This window comes from Neofelis nebulosa, chromosome 7 (assembly GCF_028018385.1).
Source record: "Neofelis nebulosa isolate mNeoNeb1 chromosome 7, mNeoNeb1.pri, whole genome shotgun sequence".
Lineage (NCBI taxonomy): Eukaryota > Metazoa > Chordata > Mammalia > Carnivora > Felidae > Neofelis > Neofelis nebulosa.
The window spans coordinates 35,357,550-35,371,760 of NC_080788.1; the positions used below are offsets into that span (position 1 = coordinate 35,357,550).

Sequence of the window (14,211 nt, forward strand, 5' to 3'; positions counted from 1 at the left end):
AAATTGGTATCTTCCAAAATACAAATGTTGTTTAAAGGCAAAGACATATCTGAGATTGCTTGAGGGGAAGCAAAGAGTGAAAAGAAGGCCCCGGACCAAAATCCGAGTAACTCTACCATCTATAGGTTGAGAGGACAGAAGTACTTGAGGATATTAGAAAGACACAGAAGGCTAGAAAAGGCTACTAGTAATATGATGTAAAATAATAAATTGTAAACAATGGTCCAAAAGGAAACATTAAGACTGAATTAGGTCAGGAAGATAGCAGGCTTCAAGAAGAATAAGGTCTACTCACTAGATAAATGAGAAGTTCAAAGAAATTTGAATGTAGTAAAGGCAGCACAAATTTCTTCATTTAGTAAACAATAATAAATAAATAAATAAATAAATAAATAAACAAACAAATAAAAGAAAATCAGAAACTCCAGATAAAAACAATCTTTTAGAAGCTACCAATTGACAATGAGGGGCGCCTGGGTGGCTCAGTCGGTTAAGCGTCCGACTTCGGCTCAGGTCATGATCTCACGGTTCGTGGGTTCAAGCCCCGCGTCGGGCTCTGGGCTGACAGCTCAGAGCCTGGAGCCTGCTTCTGATTCTGTGTCTCCCTCTCTCTCTGCCCCTCCCCCGTTCATGCTCTGTCTCTCTCTGTCTCAAAAATAAATAAACATTAAAAAAAAATAAAAAAAAAAACCTATGTAAGAAGGCATGGCTCAAATGTGAGGCAAACTAGAGTGTGGCATGGCTTTGAACACATTTTGAAGTGTGATGAAGCAGGGGACTATTTGCATCTGATGCTAAGATTATTTTCCTTGAATGGTTTAGGAAGCAGAAAATGAGATTTACAGTACACTACTTAATGCTCAAGTAAAAAATAGTTACATAATTGCAGAAATGTAAACACTGCTTACTAGTTTTCAATCTTTTTTATTGAAATTTTTAATTGTTTATTTTTGAGGGAGGGGGAGAGAGAGACAGACAGGCAGACAGTGGGGGGATAAGCAGAGAGAGAGGGAGAGACAGAATCCAAAGCAGGCTCCAAGACCTGAGCTGTCAGCACAGAGCCCCATGCAGGGTTTGAACTCACAAGCTGTGAGATCATGACCTGAGTCAAAGTTGGATGCTTAACCACCTGAGCCACCCAGGTGCCCCTACTAGTGTTCAATCTTTAGAAGCTACCAACTGACAATGTTGTGGTTATAGAACAGACACAAATAATTTTAATATCAAAATGTAAAAGCATAGCTCATAGTATAGAGCAAAACTATATACTATGTATATATAGTATACATAGTATACTATATACATATAGCTCAGTATACTGAGCTATATACATAGCTCATAGTATATAGCAAAACTATAAAAGTATATAGTGTGGTTCCCAAACGAGAGAAAATGGTAGAATAGGGAACTCCAAAACTGCATTCCTCCACAAAAGTAACAAATATGCTAGCGAAAACTTTCAGAATCAACTCTTTCAGAACTCTGGAATCTAAAAGGAAAAAACATTTTAACAACCAGGGAAATGCATACTGAAGAAGAAACATGCCGAATTTCAGTATGAGAGTTCTGTGCATTTTAACTTACACTGCCACCATCCCCTACTCCCTAGCTCAGTGGTGGTTTGAAGATGACAGCCCATATTCTTTGTGCAGGTTGCTGGTACTAGAAAAAGTAACACATGCCTTACTCTCAAAGAGCTGTGGTCATGCGTTTGACATGTCTGGTGGGTCCCAGCTAAATAGCCTGCCTTTGTCTCACGTGCCTCAGAGTTTCCCCTGGGCACAGGTGGCTTCGTGCGTGGCATTTGTCAAAAGCATTTAATGCAAAAATGTTTTAGGTGTTGCCCCGTGGGACAAAAAAATAGAGCAAAAACCTTAAGACAAAAAGAGGCCGGGGAAGAAGATAGTTGGGGGATTGAGGGCTTTGTTAAGTTCTTGTGCATTTCAGGGAATGAGAAGACCCTAAACAATCACCTCCAATTGTTAAAAGAAAAAGACAAAGGAAGAATCTCGAAATAGCAAGAGAGAAATGACTAAGTGACTGGTCCTGTTCAAGCGACCCTCAGGGACCCTCAATAAGATTAACAGCCAGTTTCCCATCAGAAGCCATGGAGGGCAGAAGGCAATGGGATGACATATTTAAAGTGCTGAAAGAAAAAGCTTTCAACCAAGAATTCTATATCCAGAAAAACTACACTTGAAATGAAGAGAGAAATTATGACATTCTCAGATAAAAGCTGTGCTTACTGCTAGTACACTTGCCCTACAAAAAAAAGCTAAGGTAGCCCCTTAGATTGAAATAAAAGGACACTAGGTAGTTACTCAAAGCCAAATAAAGAATATCAGGAAAGGTAATTACATAGGTAAATATAAAAGCCAGTATAACTGTATTTTCAACTGGTACCTCTTCTTTTCCTCTATATGATTTAATAGACAAATGCATAAAATAATAATTATAAATCTATGTTAACGTGCACATAGTATATAAAGATGAAATTTGTGGTAATAAGAACATACACAGAGTGAAGCCATATAGGAGCAAAATTTTTATCTATTATTGCAACTATACTGGTATTAATGCAACCTAAACTGTTATTATTTATGATATTAATTGTAATCCCCAGGGTAACAACTGAGAAAACAGCTAAGAAATATATACAGTAAAAGGAGTGAGAAGGGAATCACAATGGCACACTAAAAATCACTTGAACACACAAAAAAAGTAGTGGAAGAATTGAGGAACAAAAAAGATATATAAAGAAATCAGAGAGCAAAATGATAGAATTAAGTGCTTTCTTATGAGGACTTGATAGATTAAATTCTCCACATAAAAGGAGGTTTTTAGCAGAACGAATTAAAAAAATAAGATTTAACTATAGGCAGTCAACAAGATTAAAAGACACAAATAGACTGAAATTGGAAGGATGGAAAAAAGATATTCCATGCAAATGATAACCAAAAGAGAGCTAGAGTGGCTGCTAATACCAAACAAAATAGACATCATGTCAAAAAGTGTTACAAGAGATATAGGAAGACATTTTACATCGATAAGAAGGTCAATCCATCAGGAAGGTGGAACAGTTATAAATATAGTGCATTTAACATCCAAAATATATAAAGCAAAAACTGACAGAATTGAAGGGAGAGAGAGATCTGCAATAATAGTTGGAGATTTTAATACCCTACTTTCAATAATAAATAGAATAGGCAGAAAAATCAATAAGGAAATAGAAGACTTCAAGAACACTATAAATCAACTAGATCTAACATACATAGAAGACTTTATCTAACAACATTAGAATGTACATTCTTCTCTAGTGTGCATGGAACATTCTTCAGAATAGACTATATGTTACGTCACAAAACAAATCTCACATAAAACACCTTTTCTGAAAACAATGGAATAAAACTGGAAACCAGTAACAGAAACCTGGAACATTCACAAATTTATGGAAATTAAAACACTTTTAAACAATGGGTCAATGAAGAAATCACAAGGGAAATAAGAAAAGTATAGCTCATAGAAAGTTGCAGTGTACAAAAGTGGGAGAAGTAAAAAGAAGGGTAGACTCATCTTGCACAATACAAACTTGAGAGCTACTGTCTATAGCAGATGGAGCAAAAAATAGAGGTTTAATTATAGTAAATTACAAAAGTTATCAATAAAAGAACTCTAGGTATATAGTGTTGGGGGATAACAAGTGAGTGAGCTGAATCCTTGTCTATTATGGCCAAAAGTCTATCTAAAATTTTTTTAACGTTTATGTTTGAAAGAAAGAGAGAGCAGGGGAGGGGCAGAGAGAGAGGGAAAGAACAGAATCGGAAGCAGGCTCCAGGCTCTGAGCTGTCAGCAGAGAGCCCGATATGGGGCTCAAACTCATGAACCGTGAGATCATGACCTAAGCCAAAGCCGGACGCTTAATCAATTGAGCCACCCAGGCGCCCCACAAAAGTCTATCTAAACTTTATAAATCGAGAAAGCATAATATACATTTAGAGATTTGGTAGAAAAGGAGTTAGCAAGGTATTATTTAAAACAAAACACAAACAAAAACAGCAGCCACATAGGTAAAAGGAAAATCAGGTGAATATGCTATCAGGAAAGTGAATGCAAAGGGCCCTTCAAGATGAAGAGTGTCAACTATGTCAAATGGTGTGGAGAGCTCAAGTATAAAACAAAGACTTCAATTTCAAACAGTCAGTCTGGATACTCTGGTTAAGAGCTCCTGGTGTAGGGGTGCCTGGGTGGCTCAGTTGGTTAAGTGTCCGACTCAATTTCAGCTCAGGCCATGATCTCACAGTTTGTGAGATTGAGCCCCATGTCGGGCTCTGTGCTGACAGTGTGCTGGGATTCTCTCTCTCCTCTCTCTCTCTGCTGCCCCCCCCCCCCATCTTGTGCATGCTCTCTCTGTCTCTCTCTCAAAATAAATAAACAAACTTAAAAAAAGCCTCTGGTATATACATATACAAGGTATAATCAGCTCTTTCAGAAATATTTCTATCTTTCAGATGCAAGAGATTTTACATGAATCACACAACTGCCAACTAAATTGAAGAAATTATCATTAACCATTGTAGAAGTCACAAGTAATTTTACATTAAAGTTTCACCAATAATTCACTACGTTCAGAGTTTTACTTTTCTGACTTCAAATATCATCTGTGTCTCCTTGACTTCACAGTGTTTAAGTTCTTAAAAGGATCAGACCAAGAAAATGGTGTCTCCATGGCACTTTGAACTTACATCAGTAAACTACAAATCTTTTGCCAGAAATCGTGGATCGCTTTCCAATCATTCATTACTGCTCTCCACATCCTCTCCACTGAACCCATACATCACTTTTCCCATCTCTCCCAAACTCTTCCTTTGTACTTCTTGCTTAAAAGGCCTCTCTGACTTTGTGGAACTTTTAATAAAAATTCTGAAACTCTTGGCAGTAAGTATAAGGCATAACAATTTTCACTAACAGATACTTCCTCTTTCTCTTGGAACTCATTGCTTGTTTTTGAGGCCATAAAAGTGAAGACTCTATACTTTTAAATGATTTTAGGGGATCACAGAACGTTTGGCCATAAGCTGCCTAAAAAGTTCAAAGCGTTGGGAAAATCATATTAGCAGTCTGGGATTCGCCTGTCAGAGATAGTTTTGCCAGGTAAAAGAGCAAGTTAATAAACAAAGACATTTCTGCACTCGCTGTAGCCGCCAACACCAATAAAACGTGAGTAGTGAATGGTTTAGCAAGAGCATAGGATGCATGACTCAGACTGGAGGGAGATAAGGCTGATCGCTGCTGAATACATTGACCCCTCGTTCCATATCCAGTTCTACCATCAACTGCAATATGTTCAATAATAGCTTCAACTGATGTCCCTCTGGTGACCTTCACTTCTCCTCTTCTCCAACGACCCACTCCCATGGCCACAACAGTGGCCTCCAAATTGCTCTGAATGTTGTCATTACTTAGATATGTACGTCCTGCCTTTAAAATCTTCAACTTCAACATCTTAACCCTGACCATAAACTCCCACTCTCTGAGCTCACTATTAACCCTCTTACTTCCTAGGCTTCTCATCTTCAACTTCATTTAGACTTCTGGTCTCAGAAATACTAAATTTTCTCCTCATCTGTAGGCAACCGTCTATTTTTTAATTCTTTAAAAGTCTAGCCCAGACCATATGACCCATCATTTTTCCTTTTATCATTATACTTGAATTTTTTATTATTTACCTTTGATCCTTTATCTCCTATTCTTTATCAAACACATAGCTTCTCTACTGTTATACCTACCTACTCTGTGCTCCTGGAATACTCATTCAACAATTCTGACTATAGTTGCTACAATTTCACAGTCTCTAAGCTCATTTAGTTCTTCAGAATTTTCCTTCAATCTTTCAACACTTCCCTAATTAGCTCCCTCTGGATACCAAACAAGACCTGGAAAAATGGAGATATACCATGATTTTTAAAGTGATGATTTATTATCTTAAGAATGTCAATACCTCTGAAATTAATACCTTAAATGTCATTTGAGTATGATTCTTAACGTTTCTGTTTAGAAGAATAATTTTTCACTGAAGTATAATCAACATACAATGCTAGTCGTAGATTAAATGATTTTAAAGTTCATATGGAAGAACAAGTGTGGGAGAATTAAAACTCTGAATAGTGAAAATTTCCCCTACATAGATATTAAAATGTACTACAAAACTACTATCATCAAAATAGTTCTGATTATTAACACAGATAAACAGATAAGTGAAATGGAATAGGAAGTTCAGAAATATTTCCAAATATTTACAGGAACTTAATGTAAGAGGCAAATGGCATTCTCATTAAAAAAGAGAATAAATATCTTAATTAAGCAATGCTATGATCAATTAACCAACTGAAATAAAATCAGGTTAGACTCTCACTAACACTACATATGAAAATAAAGTTGATGTAGAAAGGACTAACTTTTAAAACCTTATTAAAATTTTCGAATATAATGTGTAAGATTATTTGGATAAACTTGGATCTAGGAAACCATCTTAAGGAAGATAGGAAAAAAAAATTTTTTTTAAAAGAGCCATCAGAAATAAACTGACTTGTGTAGTGTATGTCATAAATCTAAAGTTTTAACTTTATAAAATGTTATAGTTCTGACCAAGTAAAAGAATATTACATAAAGCTCTAGGGCAATATAAGAAGGATATATATTTGTTTTATAAATTGTCACTTGATTAAAATCGCTATTCTTATTGCTTTATTTTGCTAGCTGAAAGGGCTGAGAGGCTCTGCATGTGGATATGATACCCACGTGAGCTAAAGTAAGTACACGGATCAATATAAATTAATCCTATAACTAACATTTTTGAAGTATATTTGTCTAAATATATGTCACACTCTTTAACTCCGGAAAACTTCCAAAATGTTAGTCTAATGACTCTTAAGTTATTTTCTTCATGGCATTCTTTGTGTATGAAAAAGTTTATAGAATATGACCTGAAAACTCAAAAGAAAAGCTACATCACATTCAGTTTGAAGTGTGCTTCATAATTTGGTTAAGGTCATTAGGTAATAGAGCTTCATCAAATGAAATGAAATTGGTATGCATTCTATCTTTGACTTTTAGGCTTTATTTTTAAGTTACATATATTTTTAAAATTATAAATAAACTATAAAAATAAATATGCTTTATATCCCTCACATTTACTTGATTCCAATATGCTTTCTTAAGAGGAAGAGAAATATGTAAAATCTACATAATGTACTCAGATTTGCTCACAAACCAGGGGATATGTAATTATGTGGCACCTATGTCACAGAAGAAAAGAGGCTGTAAGGCACTGGGATAGATCGATATTATAGAACACAACTGGAGTAATTATTCAGATTTTATGCCAAAATTGCTTAATACTATTAGTTAGGAGTAAGGTCTTGTGCTGGCTGCTGGGTCAAGACCATCAGCAATCGGAATCAGGATTCTTTTCCTCTTCAAGTTATACTCTAGTAGGGAAGACAGGAAACAACTAATTACCCACTAGTTATTTAATCATGGTTATGTAAGTGCTGAGAAGGGGGGAGTGCACAGTACTGAGAGAGATAAGAGGCATATCTGATCTAGTCTAGTCTCCAGGGGGTAGTTAGGGAAGGCTTTCCGGGGACGTGAGGTTTAACTTTAAAACTGGCAGGCTGGCATTAGCCAGGGCAGGGGGAGGGAAGCAGGGCAGGGAATTAGTGGCAGGGGACAACACAGCTGTTTGTAGCAGCAAGGCTCTGAGATGGGAAGCAACCGATCTGAAAGGCCCTGACGCACCGTCAAATTAGTGTCTGATGGTGAGGGATGAAATAGGTGAGGTGGGTAGAGGGCCTCCTAGGCTACATTAAGTAATCTGGGGTTTTTTTCCTATGAAAAATAGGAAAGTACTGAAGTGTGTGTGTGTGTGTGTGTGTGTGTGTGTGTGTGTGTGTTTTAATTAGGGGTCAGTTTATATTTTCAGTATTTCTACCTTCACTTTTAAATTTAAACTTCTAGGGGCGCCTGGGTGTCTCAGTCGGCTGAGCGTCTGACTTCGGCTCAGGTCATGATCTCACAGTTCGTGGGTTTGAGCCCCGAGTCGGGCTCTGTGCTGACAGCTCAGAACCCGCAGCCTGCCTTGGATCTGTCCCCCTCTCTCTCTGCCCCTTCCCTGATCACGTTCTGTCTCTCTCTCTCTCTCTCAAAAATAAATAAATGTAAAAATAAATAAATTTAAACTTCTAATCTTAGTAGGCTTTCTTAAGATAACTATTTTTAAATAGTTATATGTGAAATAGTTCCCCATTTCTGCTCCAAACTCAGTTCCCCAAAGACACTAGTACCTGGAAAGAATACCATTCATACCCTGTTTCCTCTGGAAATGCAGAGACGACGGCGCTTCCATGGAGCTGAGAGGGGTCCTGAGAAGGAGAGTCAGAAACTTTTGTATCTTGATTTGTAGCAATGTTGGGTGTTCGATGCTGTTGCAAGTCCCACTTTCGAGCTACGTTGTTAATTGTTAACCTTTTCTTCTCCTATGAAGAAGTTTATTGTGACAAGAATTATATAAAGCAATTTTTGCAGCAGGCGAGTATCCCTGAAGCAAGTTGTCTGTACTACTTATCACACTTTTTAAAGGAGTCTTACTCCTTATACGTAGCTGCAAATAGGCTCCTAAAAGTACGGCGGCCTTATTTACCCTGTGCATTCAAACATCTCAACCGTGGTCTGTCATCCTTAAAGAGAAAAAATTACACACAAACAATAATTACTCCCATTGGAGACACGAAAATTAGCTACCTGAAAGTTTAATTTGACAGAAGTTTTTATACTTGTTATCTGAGATTCTGATTGGACAGAAATTTATATGCCTCTGTGTTTCAACGTAGTGAGAAGAAAACTAATAATATTTTAATTTTCCTACCTAATAATTCAGACTACTACGATGCAATAATCTTGGTTGAGAGGTGGGGAGAAGAAGGGGGATTGGTCAATGTTCCAAGCTTCACAGCATGAATTACAATGTCTGAAAATGAAGAAGTACATAAAGACCACTAAAAGAAATTGTACTAGGTTGAAATATTTCTAGGTAACTAGTACCATCCCAGAGGAATAGGAAAGAAGTAATTCAGTATCTGCAATGGATGTCTTAGTAGAGTGGTTTTCATACTTTACCTAGCGTGCCTCAAACCACCTGGAGAACTTCTTAACCCACCAACTGCGGGTTCTCACACCTTTCGGATTTCGTGTGTTTGAGGTGGGGCTTGAGAATTTGCATTTCTAAAAGCTCCCAGCTGTTGTTAAGGCTACTGGTCCCGAAGGAAAATGTGCCAGGTTGCAATGTTTCTACTCAGCTTGTATTAAGTTGATAAAGAAAATAATCACTACTCTGGTAAAGTCTCCATTATCAAAAGTTAACATTTTTAAATGGCATGTCGATATGGTCAGAGTGCTAAAAGTAGACACTTCCCCTTTCCTCTTTACTGACAGCACGCTCACCCAGTCAGCTGTGTGATACTGACTTCTCACCTGCTGCCTCTGGAGTCGGTGAGGGCTGTTAGGAAGATTCTTTGCCCATTTCCTCAGGGAATATGTACATGTAGAATAATACATTTTTGGTCCCATCTCTTTGCCTATATTTGGAGATCTAAAATTTTAGCATGGAAAAATGGCATTGGGTAGGAATGAAAACTGATAACAAAGCTTAATTAAAACTAAACTTTTTAGAAGTTCTGTGTTTAAAAAGGTTTTTAGCATGGGTTCTTTCTGTTGCATGGCATTTCAAGTTTGTCTATATCGTTAAATGGGTTATGCTTAATATGTGTATACTTATGAGACTTTGGGGCATTTTATGTGTATCCCCCTTGTCTAAAGCAAGTAGGAATCTGCTATTCTACTGTCAAAAAAATTTTTTTTCCCAAATCTATATTAACGGCATCCTACCCTAAGGAATTCTATTTCAGTTATTCATGGATAACTGATACAACCCAATTCTTAATCTAAGTAGTGTCATTTTTACTCAGTATCAAGCTACTTTGAAAGAGCCAGGGGCAGTGAGTTAATAATGGCAAATGGCTGTCACGCTGGCTCCATGCATTTGGTTTCCTGGCTGACTGGTAGTTGGTGGAAAGAAATATTCTTAATGAGGCAGATATAGCTATGTTTAGAAAAGAGATACACAATATCTTTATACCACTGAGTATATTAACAAATTTATAAGATACCCTGAAAATACAAACACTTTCCTATACCTACCCCAAAGTTAAAGTTCCTTTATTTGGATCATTGAAATTAGATCAACACCAGGTTGACTAAGAGAATGGAAGACTAAGAGTACTGGGGCCAGGAAGAGGAAGACATATTTTAAAACAGGAGTGCAGTCAGGGGTCAGGTGGGGGTCACTGGCTGGCCAGGGGGCCACATAAGGGCTCTAGGTATCTGGTGCAAGAGAAAAAACAAGAGAAAGGCCAGAGATTCTGCAAGGCAGAAGAGGGTGTCCCCAAGGAAAATCTTCTGCTTGAAGATCATGGATGCATTTGGCATATCAGTTATAGACATGTCTCTACAGCTAGATGGCAATACATTGCCAAGTCCGTGTTAAGGTGGCAATTATTTTAGAAGATTCCAAATTTCAGCTTTTGTCACTTGAGTCTATTCTTCATAATCCAAGCAATTCCACACCAGTATATCCTGCAACCATCACTTCCATTTATTTCCAAGGTTGCAAAGAAAACAGAAAGATAGAAAAGCAACGAGGCAGAAGATACGTGTCAATGAACTCTTCTGGTCCCTTCATAACCACCCACCCACTTTTCTTAACGATCAATAGGTGTTGTCGCATAAACAATAGCCAGCAAATGCTGAGGGTCTTTGGTACTGTGATCTCAAATCTGAGCTAGGGCTAGAATCCAGATCTCTGGATTTCCCATGCTTTTCCCCTAACTAAAAAATTTTAAAGCGAAATAACTCTCATAATTAAAGAGTCCTATTTAGTGACTTCAAGCGAAGCATTCTTTTTTTTTTTAAGTTTTTATAAAAATTTCCCAAATGTGTAAAACCCACATTGGCTAAATATTTAATGGCACATTTCCAAAAATGCCGACAGTGGAAAGCATCTGAATTGGGTATATAAGAAAAACATTTTAGTGCAACGGTGGAGTCAAGTGCAATTTGTTGCCTCAACTTGTAAGTTGTAAGGCTCAACGTACAATGGTGCCTTTAAAAGCTAAATCGCCAATGGAGCTTCTTTGTTTTTCTTCCTTTCCATGCTCCAGTGCTCAAACAAAAATGTACTTTTGGTCCGAGAGCTTTATTTATTTACTTATGTATTTTTATTCATTTATTCATTCATTCACTTATGTATCTGAAAGCAGCAGCTGTACAATAGGAAATATAGTTAATCCTTGAGCAACATAGGGGTTGGGTTAGGAGTGCTGACAATCTGCATAGAACTTTGGACTCCTCAAAAACGTAACTACTAATAGCCTACTGTTGGCTGGAAACCTTCCCGATAACATAAACAGTTGATTAACAGATACTCTGTATGCTATATGTGTTATATACTGTATTCATATAATAAAGTAAGTTAGAGAAAATAAAATGTTATTAAGAAAATCATAAGGAATAGAAAATCCATTTACAGTACTGTATTGTATTTATTGAAAAAAATACATGTAATAAGTGCACATGTGTGGTTCAAACTCATATTGTTCAAGAATCAACTCTGCTACTTTTTGTAAATGAACTATTCCAAAAGTTTACCGATAGTATCATCTGGCAATGGTAAATCTTGCTCCTACACATTTAAAAAATATTACCAACAACTATATTTCCTATAAACCAAAGTGTCTTTTTGGCCAACCCTTAGAAATATTCCAAAATAGTTAAGACTAATATCCTATTGGCTAAAATCAATATGACAGAGATGTCAAGAGAGGGCTTAGGTACATCTAATTAGTGGGATGAGGGGAAACATAAAAGTTGGGGAGGTGTCAGGAGGTTAGAAACAACAGCAAGTGAGAAAATTGTAGCACAATGGGTAAGAGTTCTAAATACTTTTGAAGTAGTAGGCTTGAGCCAAGAGGGTTGGGACCAAGTTGGTTTTCTTTTTTGTGAATTTCGGAGTAGTTTTCAAAGAGTAAGACATATTGATTCAAGCATACCCCTTGATCGTTTTTGACAAATGCATACACCTGTGTAACCCATACCCCTATCGAGACCCACATTTCCATCGCCCCAATAAGTTCCCTTGTTTCCTAAGTTTATTTTGTACAACTTTGTATCCCTACTGGTCATTTTTTGAATTCTAAACGTCATTTTCATTTTTAAAAAGAAAAGCACCCACATTAGACAAGACTGAGTAATGATAACCAGCGTGATATCTTTAATTTTAGAAGAGGATGAGCATGATCCAGGCTGTAAACTGTAAGCTGTCTTCATTCATCATACTTCTGTGATGCGAATGTAAAATATTTTAAGAGGAAGCATTTTATTTAAGGAAAATTTATCTGATATGCTAAATTATCTAAATCTAGTTTAAAACAAATTTTAATTCCTAAATCCTCAAAATCTTTATCACCTCTACAGAAGAGAGGCTAGTAGAGAAAGTTTTTAAATGTAAGAAGCAATCATTACAAAAGAAACCCATGTATCAGAGCTCATTAAAATAGCTCAGTAAAGACAGTGGTCTATTACACTGGCTTCTGAAACGAAGTCCACATGGCAGGGACACACAGGGTGACGCACTGGTGTGGAAAACAACTGTAGCTTGTGCTCTATTTTCCATCTCTTCCTTTTAAAATGTCTAGCTTTTGCATGTGTTTTATACTGTACGTTATGTCGCAATTCAGAAGCACAGGTTTATTTATAGGTAACCGCTAAAAGTTTTCAGGGTAAGTGTTAAAAACATTCTACTGATAGGAATGAAAACTTTACCAAATGTGGAAACTGCTCTTTCAGCTGACTAGCTAGCTAGTTTCGGCGTAGGTGAGCGTGTGGGCACACACATGCATGCACTCGTTCGAGAAAGTACCTTAAGCAAGGATTGTTTATGACTTTCCCGCTTCTTCTCTTCCTCTTTTTTGGCTACGACAGATGCCATACGCCTTTCTTCTTCCTAAAAGAAAAAGTGTTGACAAGTGTTATGAAGTACTTAACCTTTATTTCTTGGGTTCGGCAAGCCTGGTTCTCTTTGTGAGAAGCGTACGACTTGCTCGTAGAAAAATGTCTCGTTTTCTGCTTCCTTCCCAATTGTAAAAAAAACTATGTTCTCAACTCTACTCCCAATTGTTGATGTGAGTTGAGCCTAGCTAATACACGAAAGAAAACAGAATGAGAAGAGCAAGAAGAAAGGGGGAGGAGGTTTACATAGTTTTTTCTCAAGAGCCATGCACTACAGTTTCACATAAAAAGACTTAAAATCTTTCTACTATGAAGATAAAAATGACCAGCATTACACTTCTCACAACTTTTATTTGATCTATGGATGTAAATCAGAGCTTTTTAAGTAATAAAACAAGTGTGAAAGCCTTTTAAAACTCTCCATATTAAATATTAACAAAATTATTCTCCATTAATACATTACTTTTACTTTCTTTAAGTTGATTTGGCCAGTCTAATTTCTTAAATTCTAAAAACTACAAAATAACATTATGGTTTAGAAAAAATTTTAAAAATCAGCCACAATTCCAACATGGTAAATCACATCTTGTCATTTCTGTGTCACCTTATAATATTCACTATATTATATGTATACACAATGTGGGTCATGGGTTTTTTTCCCCCTAAAGATGATCACATTTTGTAAATTATAACCATGTAACTTTAAATTTTAGTGTCAAAAGATTTGCAGGTGTTCAAGATGATGTCACAATTTGAGAAGACAATTCCTTCTGAAAAGACAAGCTTGAAAATATCTTCAGAGATAGAAACTACAAAAAGTAATTTAGCACATTTGAAAAACTCTTTCAGAAATGAAAACATACAGAAAGTAAAATGAAAAAATCCAGTGGAAGGGAGTTGAAGAGCAAATTGTACACAGTTAAAGAGAATCAGGCAACTGGAAAACAGGTCAGAAAAAATTTTCCCATATACCTTCATAGCACCATATCTTCCCCCACAATAGCAATTAACCAGTTCCATTTTAATTATTTCTGCTACTCTCTCTCTCCTGTCCTACCCCAAAAGCTCTTTGAAGGTATGGACCATGTCAGC

The 14,211-nt window shown here is 36.7% G+C and overlaps 1 protein-coding gene across 5 annotated transcripts in view; it reads right to left on the minus strand.

The window, feature by feature from the left end:
- The window catches only part of LRRC49 (leucine rich repeat containing 49), a 145,327-nt gene that overhangs the window by 39,795 nt on the left and 91,321 nt on the right, over window positions 1–14,211 (minus strand). For all 5 annotated transcript variants that reach the window (XM_058737201.1, XM_058737202.1, XM_058737203.1 and 2 more), the window contains 2 exons: window positions 13,031–13,114; window positions 8,365–8,534 (listed from right to left, as the gene is read on the minus strand). In XM_058737201.1, coding sequence (XP_058593184.1) covers window positions 8,365–8,534; window positions 13,031–13,114 — 254 coding nt within the window. The remainder of the gene's footprint in view (window positions 1–8,364; window positions 8,535–13,030; window positions 13,115–14,211) is intronic.